This window comes from Genypterus blacodes, unplaced genomic scaffold (assembly GCF_046128005.1).
Source record: "Genypterus blacodes isolate CSIRO-AG114 ecotype Tasmania unplaced genomic scaffold, CSIRO-AGI_Gbla_v1 ptg000067l_1, whole genome shotgun sequence".
Lineage (NCBI taxonomy): Eukaryota > Metazoa > Chordata > Actinopteri > Ophidiiformes > Ophidiidae > Genypterus > Genypterus blacodes.
This window is the reverse complement of record NW_027466879.1, coordinates 10678708-10700179: the sequence shown is the minus strand read 5'-3', so window position 1 is coordinate 10700179 and position 21472 is coordinate 10678708. Positions and strand designations below refer to the sequence as shown.

Below are 21472 nucleotides of genomic sequence, written 5' to 3'. Positions count from 1 at the left end.
TTGCTGTTGATGCAGTTTCCATTAGCGGTGCTCTGCTATTTGTTGCGACACGGTGAATAGAACCTTTCATACTAACAAGCCGGTTGAATTTATTCTACATTAACTGAAAATGAAAACAGATCCTCCTTTAGAGAACATAGTTAATGGAGAACATTATGTAATCTGGATACAGTATAGTGGACTGATTTGCAATATTGTTAAAAGAATTAAATAATTGAGGGGCAAAGGACACTGATGCATTTAAACATAGAGACAATTACTTCTGTGAAACAGATGAGAGAGCGAGCGAGTGAGAGAGAGCGAGCGAGTGAGCAAGTGCGCGAGAGAGCGCGAGAGAGAGAGAGAGAGAGAGAGAGAGAGAGAGAGAGAGAGAGAGAGAGAGAGAGAGAGAGAGAGATTTTGCCATGCCAATTACAGCACTCCATGGTAGAATGTGTGATACTCTTTAAAACTAATAATCAAAATGGCAAACATCAGCCACAATTCTATCACTGCACAAAGAGCTGCTTAATCCACAAAGCTGCTTCATTTCTTTTTTTAGGAGGACAATTGAGGACCCACTAACAAAAAGCTGCACTTAGGAAAGCAAATACTGTGAAGGAGTAACAGGACTAATGTCTCATGCCTTCTTTGTGCTTTCCACCCTGGTATTAGCAACAAAATACTGAGAGACGAACACAGCGACTCCGCTTCCAACACAGAGAGGGATGGATTTTAAATGGCATTGCCTAGCAACAGCCTGGTAAGCTCTTGGCAGCTGCTGGGTTGGGATGCATACTGATAGACGGAGACACACACACATGCACACAAACAGGCACACTAAAACTTAATGTGACGGTACTCATCAAGGCATGGACAAGTTGATGAGCAGAGAGATGCTTTACATGATCGGCAACATAAATCGTTGCACGTGGAATGAACGCGATCTCCAATTTGATTCAACTTCAGGTTGATCTGATTTAATTTGAAGTAGATGTAGTAACGCTGTCAGGTCAGCTGATAACTCTCTCCACCGCAATGATTACACATTACTAGGCACTCAATTTTCCTTATGGGCGTGCCTACTGATGCCTGACCGGAACACATATAACACTGTGCTTATTCAATTGGGAGCTTCAAGTGTCTACGTGTTATAATGTTTGTGAATAATTACCTATTAGAAGCGGTTTTACATGTGTGTGTGAGAGTGTGTGTTAACTGTCTTTATTACTTGACTTTACCTACGTGACACATTTTTAAACTTTCATGCTTTCTTTTTGGTGATCTGTACTTTAATGTGTTTTTGTGAGTTTGCAAAGTGCTTTGAATTGCCTTTGTGTCTGAAAGGTGTCGTATAAATAAACTAACAAAGTGTGCGTGTGTGCGTGTGCGTGCACAGTTGTAATGGAGGGACTAAAAAGAACAATATAATCAGGCAGAATCGTACAGCAACAACAACACTTTAACCTTAACTCAAGCAGACGACGGGAACGAATCCAGTGTAGCAACACAAAACCCAACCTGTCAGTTTAAGAATGCAACGCTTGTTCTAACTACGCAGCTCTGTGAATAATGCATTTTAGTAAGTGTGGTAAGCAAAAACAGGCACAGAGAGACAAACAGCAGACAGGTTAACAGGTCTGAATGTGAGGACCAGAAGAGGACAAAGATGTTGGTTGTGATTGTACCGAAGAACAACCTCGGACAGAGGTTAAGCGTATTATCTTGTTACTGTCAGACACTGAAGGACCTACCGCCTGGATGTGCAAATGTGCCAAGGCTTTTTTCTGTCTTGTTGTCGACTCATGCCGTCACCGCTCCACTCCACACACACTTGTGACATCAGAAATCGCATCTTTGAAATCGCATAATTGCAATCAGAGGCGAGGTATGATGTGTCAGATGCTACAGAATTCGCCTTAGTTCAGCCATTTCTACCTGTGACCTCATTTCGTATTCCAGAAATAGCACTACCGCACCACACACTGGTGCACAGGTTCATGTCACACACACACACACACACACACACAGGTGAATGGCGGAGTGTGACATTTAGACGATTTCTCCTGCGATGAGGGGGTCTTATGAAGCTGAGGTGAACCATTTCAACATCAAACACCCTCACCCAGCAGGACAGTCCGTCTCCATGAGGGCAGTGGTTGAATGAAGTGTGCTTGTGTGTGCATGTGTGTGTGGCCAACCTGAGTAAAGAGTGGCTAGCTGCTGTGAAGGACATTCGTGACATCTTAATAGTTAGTCCAGCTACACTGTATTGTAAATGGAAGCTCTTTTGTCTCCGTCATCACAAATCTCAAAGCTGCTATGTCCCGTTATAACACCTCACTACTGTCTAATAGAGAACACTCTGCCCAATAATCTTTGTTTAGGTCACATCCACTCTTTCTATCTATCTATCTATCTATCTATCTATCTATCTATCTATCTATCTATCTATCCATCCATCTATCTATCCATCTATCTATCCATCTATCTATGAAGCTGCAGGGGTTTTGCTTCCACCCATGTTGCATCATAGACTGCAATGCCAAATGGATCGCAAGTTCTGTAAGCCCACTTATATATAAAGTGCTGCTGAATCCTCCAACTGTGCTACTAATCAAAAAACAGCTGTGTGATGTGTGCTTTCTTGGCTTAATGATGAGCTACAATAACTGATAATGAGCAGTGTTTCTTCAGCGTAACAGTTCTCAAAGACCTCGAATACCCTTTCAGTAAGTCAGTTTAGGTGTTTCATGGTAAATCTATAATAAATTCTCACACTACATATTCTATACTTCACACTCACAGTTTTATGACTCAAAACTAACAGCAGACAGCCGGTTCTCCGTGAAGCCGCACCTCCTCTTCAACTAGCATCCTCTATCTTTCTGTCATATTTTTGGGGGCCATTTTTTACTGAAGTAGACAGGGAGGCGAGGTAGGAGTTGTTTGAAGAAAGAGAGAGCGAGGGGGGTATGACATGAAAACAAATGAAATACTCCCTTGTTGGAAGTTATTTCAGGACACAACTTAAACCAGTGAGGCAGCAGGACGCCACAAACTGCTCCGGATGAAAAGTTAGATTGTATTCTTAAATAGATTAAAAAAACAAACAAACCCGTGTATATAAACACCATTGTGAAATGAAAAAGAGATAAATTAAAGTTGGTGTACTGAGTAACAGCTCTGTGCAATTAGAAGTTTAAGCTTCTTCAAGCGTGAAAACAATCCACTGCCCTATTAACACAGTGAGCAATGTTGCGTGCATACTTGGAATAAACAATGTGTCATTAACTTGTCACATATATTCACAAAAATGTAATCCCATTAACTTGACTCACATATATGTCTTAGTCTTCATGTTGTAGTGAGCATGTTAACACACTGACTGACAGCGGTTGGCAAAGGGCAAATGGTGAACAGACCAAAAAACAGCAACTCAGGCGTGAAATTATTCTAAGGTATAAGATTTAATTGGATGACTGAATGTGTGTCAAGTGTAAAGTCACCGCCGATCAACTTTCACACTCCTGTCTCCTCTCTCTGCCCTTTACAGCTGCAAAGGAATGGTCATTGGCTCTTCCAATGACACCCAAAGATGTGCAAAATCAAACATTCCTATATTTCAAACGTTAACTGGGGCAGGGTGACAGCTGATGGAAAACATTGAAGTTTAGCCTTAGTCTGCATGTGAAACACCCTTTCATTTCATTTTGGTCTTTAGGTTACACGGATATTTTTGTTGTGCACAATGTGTCAAAAAGTATATTTTACTTTACGTTCTGCTTTGGCAGGTGTGACCATATAAATAAGATAAAGAAACAACTTGCAGGATTATCTTAGAAGCCTTTATTGTTTGGACACCAGCCAGGGTGTGTAAAGAATAAGCAGATAAATAACTGGAAAGGCCAGCTGAGTTTGGTATTAACTGACACCCACACATCATAAAGGCTTTTTGTCGGATCATAACCCACTGTTAGGAACCAATTTCTGGCTTGTGTGTGCTTCAATTTGCTCAAGTGGAAGTGCATTATAAAAGAGGGATGAATGGAAAGAAAGAAAGCGTGAAAACACCAATATTGTTATAAACCAATTTCATTGAATGTTTCCTAACTGTGATGAGCTTTTTAAATCCAGGATTTAATTTTGCCAGTGGATTAAAGAACTTTGTAGCCACAGTGGCAATGTTGAAACCAAATCAATACACACTGGGTACAGTTGACTGGAACCATGAACAGGTTTCAGATCTCTCTCCATTCATGTAGCCTTTCATGCACACACACATAGTGTTCCTTTAATGTGCAGTACTGTACAAAGCCCTAAAACCTCAACAAGGGAGACGTACTTTTCCAAATGAGTGAGGGAGTAAAGAAGGGGCTGTTATCTTTATGCTGAACGGAGGCTGTGTGTATTAAGAGCATCTCTGGTGGCACTCGGTAAAGCTTTGATTTACAAAAAGATAATCAGAGAGAGAGAGAGAGAGAGAGAGAGAGAGAGAGAGAGAGAGAGAGAGAGAGAGAGAGAGAGAGAGAGAGAGAGAGAGAGAGAGAGAGAGAGAGAGAGAGAGAGAGAGAGAGAGAGAGAGAGAGAGAGAGAGAGAGAGAGAGAGAGAGAGAGAGAGAGAGAGAGAGAGAGAGAGAGAGAGAGAGAGAGAAAGAGAGAGAGAGGGGGGGTGAGCTCTCCCAGTGAGACTGAGTATACAGTCCACTTGCATGTGTTTGTGAGTACACAGGGACATACTTACTACTATAATTTAATTCAACTCAATTTATGGGGCTTACTCATGGGCAGTGATTAAAAGAGAAGATTGGAGGGGACTAGACTCCAAACCACATTGCCTGGCAGCTACGTCTCTACTGTCATAAATGTGAGGTATCAGGGTGTCTGGATAGAAAGAGGATGCATCATAGAGAGACGGAAATATCATTAAACAAAGAAGAGTAGCCTTAGTTGTCTCATCTGATTGTTTACAAGTGGCATCGTATAAATCATGGTAGAGCCACTGCCTATGCCTTCATAAACCACACCACCTAAATATCTGTGAATCTATACGCACCTTGTTACTACATAATTAATCATGTGTAGTATGACAGCGGATGCCAAACCAGTCCCACGAGTGGTCATCCTCAGAGTGTTAACAAACCACACTCTGATGATGACAGTGCATCAAACATACAACTTTAAGGTGGAGATGATGTATGGGAAGGGCTTATTGTGCCAGAGTTTTGCTGCAATGAAGTAGCACCCTGAATCATCAAGGAATTGTACTTTTAACAATCAGCTCTCCAGTAACATTCACTCTTGGGAACAACTATCATCACAGATTATATTGTTGACTAAAAACGTAAAAATGTTTGGATGGTTTGGATTTTTGGGAAAGTGATCAGCTATGATAGATTCACTTTTTGGGTCATAGTCAGGGTTGCAGTGTGTTTGATTGTGTTCTAAAAATGGTACAGGTGCATTTCAAACTGAAATTCTGTTAGAAATCTTGCAAATCTAGATAAAGCAGAACCACACATGCAACCAGTCTGCATGCATATTTGTACCATGCATGATTATAATTCCCCATTTTGATATGCATTTCTGAATGTCCACACATGGTAATGTATTGCAATCATGATATTATAATGTTATTCTAGTATCACTTACAGTACAAGAGAAAGTACTGCTAACTAAAAAAGACATAATATGAACACTTCATATGGGAAGATTATGGAGAATAATATTCCACATTTTAGTAAAACAGATGACTCTTAATATCAGTGCTGCTATATAAATATATAAAGAACAACATGAAGTTATACATTATTAATTAGATTTAATTATTCAAGCCTCAAGAGACTCACAGTGCTGAGACAGGAGTAAAATGTGCATTTAATAAATTAAGCTTGTAGGAGAAAAAGAAACATGGCACATATAATGAAAATCCTTTCCTGCAGTTGAAAAATTGCAGGAAAGAAATTGCCCCTAAACTGTTAGTAGTGAGTAAGTAAGTAAACAATGTGCTATGAGGGTGATGTTGGGAGTGATTCCTCAGAAGGAGTGTGTGGCTGCTGGGACTCAAATCAACACTGCCACTCACTAACTCACACATTGATGTGATGAGACAGATTGACATTATTGGTTGAAAATTGAATGAAATGTGGTTTGAGGTAACCCCATGATTAATTTCCAATAAAAACAAAGGGAAAATGGTCCCATTTAAAAGCATAGGCCCCAATGTCTGCATGTGTGTATGAGGATGTGAGAGCTTTAGGGCCAAATGCAATCTGTCTGATCAGACCCGTGGTGATACACTGAGGTTGAAGGTCACTGGGAATAATGAGAATGAAGATCCTGAGCTTGCTGATCCGTCCAAAGGGACACTGCCTCCAAGGTGCTCCGATTTCTGCTCGTTTTTTTTTTCATGTTCAAGAGTAACACACTGATATGCATATTACACACACAAAACGCGCACAAGCAATTAAATTCAAGTCGCCTGAAATCTCAGATCACATATTAAAGTTGACCTATGCTCTTTTTAATCAGTGTACTGTATAGAAAGAAAGCAACACTGTTAATGCTGAGGATAATCCCATTCACTGAGCGCTGGCGGCAAACACATGCACATAAATACATCATCCAACACACACACACACAGACACACACATGCAGTACTGGTACTCAATGTCCATGGACAGCGCTGATATTTACTAGAGTATTTAGAGTGCGGTCTTTACCAGCAGGTGTTAAATGCTCTGTTACCGCAGCCGTATGTCAAACAACATCTGTCACAGCTTGTCAACACAACCCCATACCGCAAAGCTTCTTAGTGCAGTATAATGGCCAGGCTAACAGGGATATGGAAAAGGGTGCAGACAAGAGGAAAGAAGACATTTGCTATTTTTGAAAGCATCTCCCGCTTTGACTTTGTGATGTACGCACGATGCAGCTGCTGCAGAGTTTATAAAGAAAGGTAAAATGTACTACCGTGTTATTCATGCAAATTGAGTCTGACACAATGAAAACTGGGGGACATTTATTTTGAGTTTCCTGAAAAATACCTATGGTGTGAGGTTAGTGTGCATTGAAAGCACATACCTTTCATTTCAGAATACCTGGCAGAGATAAGCTAAATGGCTGAAAATTACACAAATACTGGGTTGGATAGCGTAGAGAATGTGGTAACTGTTGCACTGTGACATGCTGTGTTATCTGCACCGGAAAGAATCATCAGGGTCCCTGCTGAAAATGCCCGACAGTGACTCACAACAACACAACAATATAATAAAGTATGGAAAGTACAGGGAAAAAAACAACAAAATAGAGAGATGGGGAGGGAGAGAGCGAGAGAGGGAGAGAGAGAGCGCTCTCTGTCAGCAGTTGAAGCTTACCCGTATGATCAATCTTTAGAAGGTGATTAATTATTCACTTCTGTGCTTACAAGAACGCTGCATGAGTTTTGTAGTTTCACGTCAATGTAATAATCCATAACCCTGTGAAACAAATGCCTTTCCGCTGCTGCCTATTGGTGATTGATAACTCCAAAGAATGAGTCAGCCCACAGCAAATCTGCTCACACCAGCATGGCAAGTCATGTTTCTGATGCTTCTGGAAGCGACACAGTAGTCTCTTTGTTCATAGAGAGAGGAACTGAGTGGTTAGTATGAGGTGCAACAGGTAGTTAATTGTCAGTAATCATGCTCAAGGTCAGAGTCACACAGGGTTAGAAATCTGAGGGCAGATTTTCATTCATACATTTAAGGGACAAGATTTTCATCTCCCTTCCCCCTTTAATTGTGCCACAGAATGGCTATTTTTTGTGTGGAGTGTGAGTGTGTGTGTGGTTAAACGCCACTATGACCATACAGCAAATCGCCAACCGAATGAGCAGTTCCCCCTAATGATGCAACTGATGGAATCAAGACAAATCGCAAAACTTGGCCGCAGACTCGTCCTAATTATTTGGCCTGCGAGCTGACAGAAGGCCCTGTAGTGACAAAGGCTGGATGAGCACGACTGCCTCAGGCACAGAGAATAAATAAGATAATGACATGGAAACACAGAGAAACAAAAGAAGTAACAAGATTAATGATTGTACCCTTATCTATGGGAATATTGTGCCTAATACATTTCAGCTGTTCAGAAAAGGACTTGCAAGTTCTACCACAATCTCCCAAATGAATCGATCAAACTCTCATCTGAAACCTCAAGCCTCTTCTGCTGTCTGCCTGATCTGAAAACACAGGTTTATATTTAAAACCCAGCTATAAATAAATAACCAATAGGGAAGGGACAGAGGAATGAGAGAGAGAGAGAGACAAAGAGACAGCGATAGATAGATAGAGCGAGCGAGCGAGGGTGGAAAGGAAAATAGAGCACAGCTGTAAGCTGTCCAAATATTTGATAAGCAGAAGGAATTTGGTCAAATGAAAAATCAAAGACAAAGTGCAGCCCGACTTAAGATGAGCGCTGTCAAACCCAAGCGTGTAAGCAGACGGGATGCTAATTTCTGTATCCAACAAGCAAAAACAAGTGCATGCCATCTGAAATCATGTGCCTCTCCTATAAACAGTAACTTCACATGTGACAAGATTACTAAGAATTTAGTAAAAGCATGCCTTTACACTGACTTATGGCTTTACGCACTACCTCATTGCTGTTGGGTCAGATTTGATACGACATCCATGTCATGGCATAGGATTACATCAGTCAAGCTTAGAAAGACAGAGTTGAAACAGAGAGCAAACAGAGCTGAAACAGAGAGATGAGGGGGAAAGAAGTGGAATGAAAAGCTATAGGTTGTGGCGATTACGACGAGTGAGATGTCCGGATGAGGGGGACCACAAAATGTTAAGCCAACAGGACTTACTGATGATTACATTGAACCGAGGCCATACAGACTTCAAATTGACATGTGTGTATACGGCCCTTTGAACAATGTACACATCCTACACACACGCGTTTGCAGACAGAAAGAGGGAGAGAGGGGCGACACAGGGACAGGAAAGATAGAGAGAGAACAATCAGTATGCATGCATGGACAAGCCTTGACCCCTGCAGCTATCTTATCTTCATCTCTGAGGCCAGATAATCCACAAAAGTCCTTCAAGAAACACACATACACACACGCTGTCAGCTTTCATGGTGTGTATGTCCCTAACACTGCACATTTCACTTTGTCTGAGTGATGTATCAATCTCTGAGCTGATTTTATTGATCACGATTCTATACTATGATGGTACTGACAATGTTTGTTAATAAACATGGATGATGAATTAGCATTACACATATGGGAGGCCGTAGGAGACATCATTCATACTTGCTCACACATGCACTATCAAACTCTTGCATGTGCACCATCACACTCTGGCACACTTACTACCAAACTGCTAGAGTGTGATGGTGCACTTGCAAAAGTTTGATAGTGCGCGTATGTGAGTTTGATAGTGCACACGCGCACACACACACACACACACGGACGCACACACGCACGCACAAGCTGTTCCTTCGTGGCTGCTTTGGATCAAAGCCCTGAGTGGCAATAATTATTCTGAAACCTGTGTGTGTGAAATACTGAGCAACAACAAATCACATTTTCACAGCAGCATCCCATCGTGGTTTCACACTCGTTTCAAATGAGTAAGTGTAATGTGTAATTATCTTCAAGTGACCCTGCGATGATTCGAGTTAGCCTCTGTGACTGCACTCTTTTTCTAACAATTTGTGTTACTCTCAGGTGCATTTGCCAAACATGCTCAGTGTGTAAATCGTTGCATGCATTATATTCCAACCAACACCGCTTGCAGCAGGGTAAAGTCATAATGGAAAAGGAGCTTATTTTGCTTACAGTGACTGTGTGATTGGTGACTGTGTGATTTTTTTCAGTGAGTTATTGCTTGCAATTAGTGAAGAACATTGGTGTACAGTCATAAAAAAGACCAAAAAAAAAAAAGCACCACAATATGTCAAAGCTTCCTGAATGTTAGCAAACTGGTGTAACATTAATGACGTGGTGTTGTAAGACGTCTACCAGGTGACAGCCAATGACACCTGACATGTTAATAAGCTGTTATGTATGTACGAGTCACAAATCAAACTGCTTTACCTGGTGTAAAAACAAAACGAACACCGGAAATTGGACACTTAAATTCTTGGCTGTAAAGGTCATAGCTTTAAGAGGGGACAGCTCGTCCTTGTCTTTGTCTTTGTGTCTGTCTGTTCTACCACACAGGGCTGGGGGCCGTCACGGAGTTGCTTCAAAGGGAGGAGACGCTTTCTGATTAGCATAGTGCCACAGAAACACGTCAGAAATCGCAACAAAACTTTCCATTTTGTGGCACATCTTTGAATTCATTCACTTGTACTGCGTCCTTTAGTTTTGGTGGAAAGGAATACATAAATAAACCCAGGAAAGTTCTCCCCGTGTTTGCGTGGGTTTCCTCCAGGTGCTCCCGTTTCCTCCTACCTCCAAAGAGCCAAGGTGAATCAGAAACTGGCGACGTATCCAGAGTGCACCCTGCCTTTCGCCGATTGACTGCTGGGAGAGGCTACGGTGCCTTGCTACCCTGAAAGGATAAGCAGGTATACAGAATGGATTGAAGTTGTTTTTTATTCACCATTAACACTTGTGGTGTTAATGGTGTACCTACAGTTTACCTACCAGATTTCAGAACGCCACAATTTTCTATCAGGCTGAAATTGTTTTCTATGATTATAAAAGCTTCCCTGACATATAAATGATACCCTATTCTACTTTTCCGGGCAGCCATATGAACGAGGGAACATGGTTGCGTGCTGGAATTTACCACTAACAGCATTTTGAATCTGTCCTTCTGTGCTGCAGGAATTACCCCCATTGTTTGTTGGCATGAGGATGTGTCATCACAACTGCAGTAATTTCACAGTAATTTAATGAAAAATCCCTTACGCGGCCCTGATAAACTCAAATGTTTATAGTTTTGAAAGCTAAACAGATTTGTGTAAGCCATTTTAGAATGCCTCTCGAGTGATTAGACTCCAATCACTATCCTTTCATAATCCACTTGTACACTATAGTTTATATAATCTCATGAAAATGTAGAGTCTAACATGACAAATCACTCTGCATTAAATCTATGATTATACTGACATTAGTCTCCTGAAACCAGAGTGGTGACAATACAGCTTATATTTGGATGAAAATATGTGCGTTATTTCCAGTCCTTGGAATTGGACACAGATGGTCTGAGGAGGTTTTTTCTGGAGGACAACATGAGACACTGCACAGATTAAAGAAAGACTACTGACAACCCAAAGTTACATTTCTGCATCAGCAGTTGGAAAGGTGAAAATCACTGTGAACCGCATCTAACCACATTCTGAGCTCTGCTTTTTAAACTCTCATTCACTGGTCGACTGTGCTTCAAAATGAAAGAAATGACGAACAAAAGGTGGCAAGTGTAAACAGTTGAAATTGACTTCAACGTTATTGAAACACAAACTCATCACTAAATTGCTCCAGTCTGGAGTGCTTTTCCAACAATAGATGAACAGACATCTTTTAAGGTAACTTGTAATTGCGCCACAAATGAAACAAAACCAAGCAAAAAATAAGATATGCAATATGTAAGCTGAATGTGAAACTTTGTGAGGACTCAGGTCTTCTCACTGGTTCATTGTTACCTTCTTACCAAATGCAAATATCCACATTTGATGACTGAATTTGTGCGTTTATGTCATGTTTATGTGAGCATTGTTTCTCCTACCCGCCACTCGTATTTCGAAGAACCACCAAGGCATCGGGGAAGCCGTCCAAGTTGTAGTCCCCCAGGTGGAGGGTTAGAGGCTGGCTGGGCGTTCCTGGCACGAAGCCCCACACAGTCTCCCTCCGCTGGAAATCTGACAGCACAGGAACCCACTGCAACAAAAGATGGAGGGAAATAAACCTTGTGTACTTGTCCCTCTTTGGTTGTGCATCAACAGAGTGCTGGTGATATCTTTCTAAAGAACCAATTCAGATCAATTTCCCACCAGAAACAAACAGCTCTAGAGTTTGTCTGTGATCGGGCTACGACAAACAACTGCACTACAGTTGTTATCTGCATTGGAGTGTTCAGATCCACCCAAACTAATTGTTACAAGGAGAAAAAGACTGCCAAGGCCGATTTGGCTCGACTAAACCAAATCGGTGCGACGACAACACAAGTTCTTTGAAATGACGATTATTAAGTTAATAAGAAGAACAATTACAAGAAGATGTACAGTATGGAGCTGAAATTACTATTTTTCTCCTGCCACTTTATTACATGCTCTATTAATTTGAAGACCATATCACTAATACATATTGCTGATGCTCCCACGCTGTTTAAGCAATTTAACAGCAAAGAAAGGAAATTACAAAAAGTCTTCCTGTCACGCCTTGATGTTGAAGGCAAACTGTAATATTCAGGAAATTCAGTCTTAAATTAGTTAACAGCCATCGGCCTTTAATTCAACTCCTTTAATTCAACTCCTTCCAATGCAGACGCAGACTGCTAAAATGCTTTTAACAACAGCTTTAGGAAAATAATATTTATTTCAGATGTGAAACAAAGCCCCATTATATTCTAGGATTAACTTGGAAAACTTCCACTCCAGCAACTCACATCGGTATGGGGATATTGTCCCAAACACAGCAGAATAGAAAGCAAAAGGAATATACTTAGTTAATCTAACCCAAAAAACTTTGCAGCAACACATTTCAAATTCATTGCTCTTGCTCTGTGTCACAGAAGTGGGATTTAAACCCAGGTAAAAAAAAAAATCCTTATTTTCTGCAGTCTCCTGAATGTTTCTCTCTCTCAACACACCATCCTCCCACACACTTGACCAAACTGAATTTCCCCTCATTGTCACAATCCAACTGATTTGTAATGAGCCCATGATACTGCCACTGACTGATGTTTTTAAAGGGAGAGCCAGCTGAAAGTGAGGACGGGTGACGCACACTGCATGAAAACAAACAATGGACCACACAGGCAACGCTTTTAAAGGCGTTGCTGAGCCCGTAACCACCTTACTCGATTTGGATTCTATTTCACTTAGTGGCTGCAGCGGTGCCAAACACCTCAGCTCTTCATTCACAACATAATCATAGCTTTCAGCTTCCACTGTGTGCTGGTGAGTGACTGTACCACAAAAAATTAGCTATTACGTTTCATTCTGCAGGACAAAGGCCCATTGTAACAGGTCATATGTACCCAATAAATGTTCTTTTGAAAGCATGTTATCTGCTGACAGGAATGCTGTCGCCCCTCTTTCATTAGACTCATTACATTGCAGTGTTAAATGGTCGACTTCTATGAATAGGATAAGAGAAAAGCAAAGGATGTCTCACACAGAGAGAAAGAGGGGGGGAGAGAGAGAGAGAGAGAGAGAGAGAGAGAGAGAGAGACTGAAGCAGAGTACTATTATTAGGGGCTCCGCACAAATCTGTATAAGAAGAAAATCGCACATTTATGAACAAAACACATGCACACAAACGTGATATAACTACAAGGCAACCTTCCTTGGATTTCTAGAAAGGTGCCAATCCAAATTATTATGATCATTATTAAGGCCAATTCATGCAGTGTACTGAAATCCAGACACAACTGCTAGGATTGTGCAGATTGTAGAAATATCATACTTTGAGATTAAGTACTACAAGGAATCACCAGACTGATTACAATGTGTGTGTGTGAGCACAAATGGCTCTTACGGAGGCACGGGTGCAGATGCTGGAGGTTTTAACTATTCATGAATGTTAAACAGAGAGAGCAGGTGCAGGAGAGAGTCACCAGAGAGACGCTCACCAAACTGCCACTAATAGCTCATAATATGACCAGCATGTCTCCGAAAGACAACCACAGCCTATTCCCAATTAGGACGGGATTCATCACAGAAGCCATGTTGTAACTCACAGACGTTTCCTCCAAAACAGCTGTGCACAATGTATCACCACACGCACTGATGCGCACACACACACACACACAGACACACACCGTGGCCTGTTTGTGGGGTTGTGATGAGTGGCTGTGGGTCATGTTAATGGTGTGATGCCTCATTTCCTCCCACCTAACAAATGGCCTTCTGCAAGGGATTCCAATGGGATTAACAGGTTGGAGTCCTTTACTGCTAACCTTTAATCAAAGGGTAGCTGCAGAGAGGCGAATCAAAACTTTCAAAACTTTTTTAACCTTTAAAAAATGTATAATACACGGACGTACGTTACTGCCATCTTTACTGATCTCCATGTGTGTGCTTAATGTTCACACTTCCAGTAAAACTAAAACTGGATTTTATGGTTGTCATTTCCAATAAAGACGTGATTTTTTTTTTACGTTGATTCCAGTTGTGTCAAATGTACTTCAGGAAGTAAAAATTTAATATAATACTTCAGCTGTCCTGCTGCTTTATTGGTTTAAGTAGTCACTAGAAAGCAGACAGAGAACACGTAACATTTAGTGACAAGCCGTTCGATCATGTTCATCCAAGCGTGATTTGAAAATTAACTATTCGCTTGTGTTTCTCTTCTTGAAGGGCGGCATAACTGGAAGTGTAATGTTTATTCACCTAATGAAACAATGGAAAATAATCACTACTGACATTCCATTCCCCAATCCATCTCTTCGTAAAATTGCTAAATTCGGATGATTTGTCTGTCCACCTCCGTTGTGACTCAGTGAGCAAATGCGAGTGAATACTTACAAATGCCAAATATGCTCAGTAAACAAGTAGTAAAAAGTTTGGATTGAATGATTAGGGAAAAAAAGAAATGAAATGAGCTTATTTCACTGATGTAGGTTATTTATTATTTATTGCCTTCTGCCTCGCCCCCGTCTCTCTCAGCACTGAACAGCTGAACAGCCCTTCCCTCCACATCTCTTTTGCTTGTTAGACTCACATAATGATAGTGCTGTTTGGCAGCGCAATGGGATTTTTTTATTTTGGGTTAGGAGGCCCTGCCCTGTAGGTCCTGTATCTCAAGGATACAAAATGCTAATGGTGAAATTGCTTGGAACTTGTTTTGATTGATTTGACTTTATTTGGACTGGGAAAATATTCAACTAGCAGCATTTCATGAGCTGAACCAGACAGAACTGCTGGATGTGGCAGCGGCAGCGTCAGGCAATAATCTGACCACCGCTGTCGAGATGGGGAAGGCACCCTGCATGAGCATCTGCCGTGACACAGTCCAATCCAATCAATAATTGGACATTAACACCAAAGTCCAAACCTGAAGTAAACCCCCTTTTAGGCCTTGACGAGAGATGCAGTGATTTTTCAGATTGCATATAAACTGATACACAGATTCGGTTAGAATTACTGATATGCTGTGGCCTTAACAGAAGGAAGACGATAGTTATTATGCTGCTTTAGAGGCAGATATTGTTATAAAAGCAAGGAAGTGAAACAGCGAGACCCAGGTTGAACATTTCTCAGTGCATAAGGCATAGCCGGGAGCTTTACTGCAGCACTGCCCAGTCAAGCTCTCATTAAATGACTATTGAGTGATGTTGCAATGCGGTTTAAGAGGCTGACTGGCTGCCATATGGGCGTAAAGCTTGGCTATGATTACAGCAATCCAGAGTGGATGGGAGAGCAAAAAATGACTGCTGTCCAGCGGCTGGCAGAGGGAAGTGAATAGAGAGAGAGTGAGACCTGCCAGGCTGCTGCCAGGCCATTGTGGCCAGCAAACACAATGCACAGCATGGTTGGACATAATGGTACATTGTCCCGCACAAACATCTGAGGTGGAACCATTACAATGTTGAAAGAAAAAAAGCCCATACAGTACATGAATGTCATGTACTAAACCTGCCTCCTCTTAAAAGAATGTTGTTTTTTTCACGGTGTCAAAAAAGTATCCATGTTAAAGGAAAGTGATGGGGTTGTGCGGTGCTGCTGGATTAATTTGCATTAAAGTGAGCGCTATTTCTGAATCACATTTCTACTAATGCAAAAAATATACTGTAGGTGAAGGAAACATTACAAATACTACTCTAGGCCCAAACAGCTGTCTTTACTTGCCCCACATTTCAAGGACACACCCCACCCAGTAAATGCTGACATCAAGTAAAAACAATATCTCAAGATAACAAGAACTCCCGTGCTAGCAGATACTAATACAGCATGTCCGCCAGCCTGTATCATCAATCTTTTTGAACTCTTTGATCTTCCAGGCAAACTCATGCACCGGTAAGTAACCATTACAGCAAAGTTCTCTCGTTTTTGCTAAGTGCAACGAATCCTTTACTCTCTAGGGACAGAGATAGAAGCCTTTGCTGGCCGTTTGACTCGTCAGCAGACCACTGCGCTGGTGTTTGCCTTGAGGCAATCAGTGTGGCGTCTGTTGCCTTTTCCCTAATGCTGATTAGAGGAGAGAGGAACAGCACACGGAATACCAACAGCCTTCTCTCACACACACAGACACAGACACACACACAGACTATTGTCTATCATACATCAGGCTGAGAGAGATTCATGTGTAAGGCTCAGTGACGGGAGCAGTCTTGTGAAAGTGGAGATTGTATTTTCAGTCTATATGTAAATAGTCATTGGCAAAAGACAGTAGGAGTCACAATCAGGGGACATGGGGGTGAGGACACAACAGTGTGGTAGAGGACGAGAAAATAAAGAAAGCCCATATAAATCTTGGTACTGCAGTTGATGGAGGAAGACACAATCAGAGACCACCAGGCAACACTACAACGATGAGATCACGACTACAAACAGACACACGCACATGCATCTACAGTACATACAGAGAGATGCTTCATCAGACAGGAGCCCACAGATTGAGATTGGCTCAACAGAACCGGTAATTAGTTACATTAAAGTGACATGTTAATCAAATGAAATGAGATGATTTAGTGAAGCATAATCTCTGTCATTTCCATGTCATTTTTATCATCATTACTGCATTTCCAGGCTAAAAGCTTGATTGAGGCAAACGTTACCTATCAGCATTAACATGTGACGATCACGCTGTGCTCAGTGAACATATGGCGAAACAAAAGGCAGCGATGAGACTGATTGGCGGTAAATTAATTGGCAATATCATAAAGAGGTGGTAGTCGTGCGATCATTCTTTTCTAATGAACTAGGGGAAAACAAACATCACATGTACAACATCTGCAATGCCTTCTTTCCCTTAAGATTGAACAAGGAATCATATATCCTTCAGTGAAGCAATGGTATGAACTATTTCTATTCTAATCACTCATCGAAAAGCTGAGTGGGCAAGTTGAAAGAGAGGATCTGTGAATATCTCACGATACAGTTACTCATTCAGTGTGGCGAGTGATTTGACATTCAATCACTAAATATATCAGAGTATTTGAATAATGTCAAGTGTGTCCCCAAAGATTAATCTGGAGCCCGATGTTCCCCCAATCGGATGGTGCACTCCGAAGTCTAAACAACTCAATACCGACAGTTGGTGGTTCAAATGTCAACATATTAACACTGAATTGCGTTCGTTCGAGTGTGTGTGTGTGTGTGTGTGTGTGTGTGTGTGTGTGTGTGTGTGTGTGTGTGTGTGTGTGTGTGTGTGTGTGTGTGTGTGTGTGTGTGTGTGTGTGTGTGTGTGTGTGTGCGTTGGTGCAAAGGATCCAAATGGCCTTGGATAATGGAGATGAAGACGATGATGGGATTTGCACTCACGGGGTAATCTGATACCTTTAATGGGTGTGAGGGGAGGCATCGTGCATACAAATGGCTTTTATCAATCTGCTGAAAAACACAGAGCGAGCAGAGACAGCAGTGTTTTCATGTGTGCACATAGATAATAGAGAAGGCTCGCGCGCGGAAAAAAACACGAGAGGCACAAAAAAACAGACACGACATAAAATTGCTCGCCCGGCTTTGCTGATGAGTAGAATGAGAAGCGATGGTTTGCTCGCAGACCCCCATTGATTCATCTTGGCAGAGGGAGCTCCCGCTTCATTAGGCCAAGAAATTAAAATGTGGGCGGCCTATGGCGGAGGTAGGAGGAGGCCAGGGAGTGTGGCGGTGGGGTTTACGGGGCGATGTGGGGAGGTGCTGTAACACTGAAAACAAGGCTGTCTCAGGCAATAAAAAAGCCGAGTGTAATGAAGCGGCGGCTTTTAGAATCTGAGCGATATAACAGCGTTGCTCATCACAACTGGCACTGACAGACAGCATGGGAGAGAACATTAAGGGGCAGCATGGGGAGCTTACAGATGGAGAGGAAAAGCCATTAAAAAACAATTGTGTCACGTAATTGTAGCTGTGTGTAATGACAGCATTTTAGGTAAGAACATGTCAAAAGTTTAGTAAAAACTACTGAGACACGTGGATGCATTTTCAGTAAGATGGAGCAAAAAGAGGACTATTAAGTTCACTTTAATACTTAAGCCAAGATGCAAAAGACATTTTTTCAAAACAGGCAGCTCCAACAAATATTTTAAAGACAAATAATTGGCATTGGAGAGTGAAAGGCGTGAAAAGAGAGAACACTATCTGTTTAAAAACAACAGACAGGAAAGCAAGGAGCAAAGAAAATTGAGTTGGGTTGTTGTTGAAGGTGCAGAGTGTTGTGGTGGCTTTAGTCTCCTGCTTTGCCCATCTCGCTGGAATCAAATTTGTGCCTTGAATTGTCGCTCCTTCATCAAACAATAGAGAAAAAGTTTCCAAATCCAATAGCTTGTCAGTGCTGTGTTTCCTAAAAACCTCTCCTATGTCTCCTTCTATGTCTGTTTGGTTACAGTGCATAAACCTCATTCTGCAATCGCAGCCTGTCTCACACAAAAAGTGAACCCATTTTTATCTGAATTAAATAAAGAAATCAACCCTCCGACAGGAACTGAACAGATACATTAAGTATATTGACATCTTGAAAATTAAATGAAAGTAGGTAGCATTTTCAAGCAATTATTATTTTATGCATCTATTGCATCAATCACAGTTTAACTATCGTTTTCTGTTGCTCAAATTTACATAATTTCTTTTCCCTACCCACACAGACAACCCTGGATACTTATCATTCTGAAAAGGTTCGTCAGTAGGTGCAAAACATTACTTGTATAATGCATTCTTTCAATGCTGAAATATTGTTTTTATTTGCATTTCTTTGGCTGTGCTTTTCTTTCTTCCCAGGTGAATAATTAAACTTGAGAAATTTGCTGCATGGTGATTAATAGTTTTATCTGATCTTAATCCCGCTGCTAGGATTTGCTAGTGTTGCACTGGTTAGCAATTTTTGTTTGTTGGAAATGATGGGCTAGGTCTAGCTTCAGTAAACGCACTCCACTATGCTATGTCTGCATAGCCAGGGGGGAGGTGTGGTAATCGGTTGTCTGCACATGCAAACTTGTCGTGGGATGTTACTGCAGAATCAGAATGTTAAGTCTTACTATTATGATGATTCTTCTTGTAAGCCATGATTAAACTATACATGTTTTTTTTACCTGGTATGGTAATTGATGGTGATTGGCTGCTCTCCACAGTCATAGGAAGAGATTACATTTCTCCTGGCGATACATTTCTATGCAGGATGGTGACATTTCTCTACGCTGTATCCATCAGGATGATAGTTCTATCTGTACTGAAGATATTTTGTATTCGCAGTAGTAAGTTTCTAATCACACAACAGAATTTTGAACACTCGTCATCCAAATACGAGACCCACAGACATGTTAATGGGGGCCACAGTGTGTCCTGAAAAGACAGTGTCGGAGCCAGGGAAGGAGTGAGACCATATGTCTTATTGCCGGCTGGGCAGGATGGGGACGCTGCTACCTGCTGTCAGAGTAACCTTTTTACTGGCTGACTGGGATGACTGGGAGGAATGTGTCTGGCTCACACTGGCTGTCCTTACACTGTCTGGGCAGCAGCAACAGGCAGCTGGCACGGTCTTGATCTGGGTGGTAGGTGTGTTTGGTGTCAGTGGTGTTAGTGTGTGTACGTGCATGTGTGTGTTTGGATGTGTTGTTGAATGAAGCACCAAAAAAAGGAAATGTCAATGTAAAAGTTTCAATTAAAATAAATCTGAAAGTGTAATGTGTTGGTGTTAGAATTTTTTTTTCAAATACCATTACGTTCATCTGGCTTTTGGCAGCAACATTTACTGTCACTTAAGACGATACAGTAAATAGATAGCAAAAAGGTATTTGTTCAATGAATAACCATGGAAGTGTGGCTCAATGCCACTGAACATCACTTTGTTCACCTTCATTTAGACAAGTGAATAACATATTGTTGTCCTGTGTTGATGGAGGATGTTTTATTCTTCTGCTCTTATTATTCAATCTTCCACACAAGCGAGTGTTTGATGAACACTCACATAGCGACAGTGTGTATATGAACAAGTGGACTTGATGTCCAGGCTAATCTTGGATGCATTGAATGTCATATTGTTATATAACGCAGGGCCATGAAGGGGCGATCCACAGTAGAGTAGTATGATTAAGTCGTGTGAAATGACAGAGAATGTAGCAGAAAGGCTGTGAGACGCTCCCTGCAGTTCCCTCCAATATGGTGACTAAAGCCTTGAGATGCTGCAGAGAGGGAGAACTATGGTTGACGCCACAGGAAGCAATAAATTGCTCCTTCTGTGTGTGTTTGTGTGTGTGAGAGCGCGATTGCTGCTGGAATTTCATGTCCACCCATGTCTTTGCCTGTGTACCCATGGCTTCTCCTCTCTCCTTCCCTCAGATGGGATGTTTCTCACTAAGTGGCAATTAAGGAGAAACAGCAAACAATCATCTCCTCCATTTATTTCTTCCTTTAATCTTGTTGTCCTCCACCCTTTTTTTCTGCCTCTCCTCCTCATTTGCCTTCCTTTCCTACAGCCAACTTTTTCTAACCTCCATTCCCCATCCCTGTCTCCTCATTCCTTTCTTCTTTGGCTGTTCTCTTCCCTTACACGCTACACGTTAATTCCTTTCTCCCTCCTTCCCTACGTTTTCTCCATCATCAGTCTGCAGAGACATCTGCTGACGTGGTGCTCCATTATCATGGCTGGGGAGCCACACACATATGTACACACGTGGTGTACGATGAAGCATAATTACAGCCTAGAGAGTGTTTGCACTGGAAATTATGATGAGTTGATTAGATCAATGCTGTGATGTAAGCAAACATGCAGAATACACACATCTTGGCCTTTTGTATTGTATTCTGCACTCTAAAAAGGTTATGATTAGCATTGCTGTATGTTGTCATTGTTTCAAGAAAGCACAGAAGCTTCTGAAAGTCGGTTTACTCCACACTCCACTCATTCCTCTCTCTCTCTTCTCTATCTATTTGACTGTGATGTCTGTCTATTAAATACACAGCAACACAGAAAGCATGTGTTCACTTCATCCATCAGTGCTTTGAAGTCTTCCTCTACCCATCCCTTCTTGCTCATCCAACACTCTTCCTTTCACTTCTACCTGTTTTTTCAGTGGTTGACAAGCACACAAAATGTCCACAGGGAGTGTGCCTGTGTGTGTGTGTGTGTTTCTTTGTGCGAGCGCGTGTGTGTGGGGGCGGACACGCAGAT

The 21472-nt window shown here is 41.6% G+C and overlaps 1 protein-coding gene across 1 annotated transcript in view; it reads right to left on the bottom strand.

Moving 5' to 3' along the window:
- The window catches only part of itfg1 (integrin alpha FG-GAP repeat containing 1), a 104385-nt gene that overhangs the window by 46204 nt on the left and 36709 nt on the right, over window positions 1-21472 (bottom strand). Inside the window, exon 10 of the mRNA XM_076155958.1 lies at window positions 11709-11860. Within this exon, the coding sequence (XP_076012073.1) occupies window positions 11709-11860 (152 nt within the window). The remainder of the gene's footprint in view (window positions 1-11708; window positions 11861-21472) is intronic.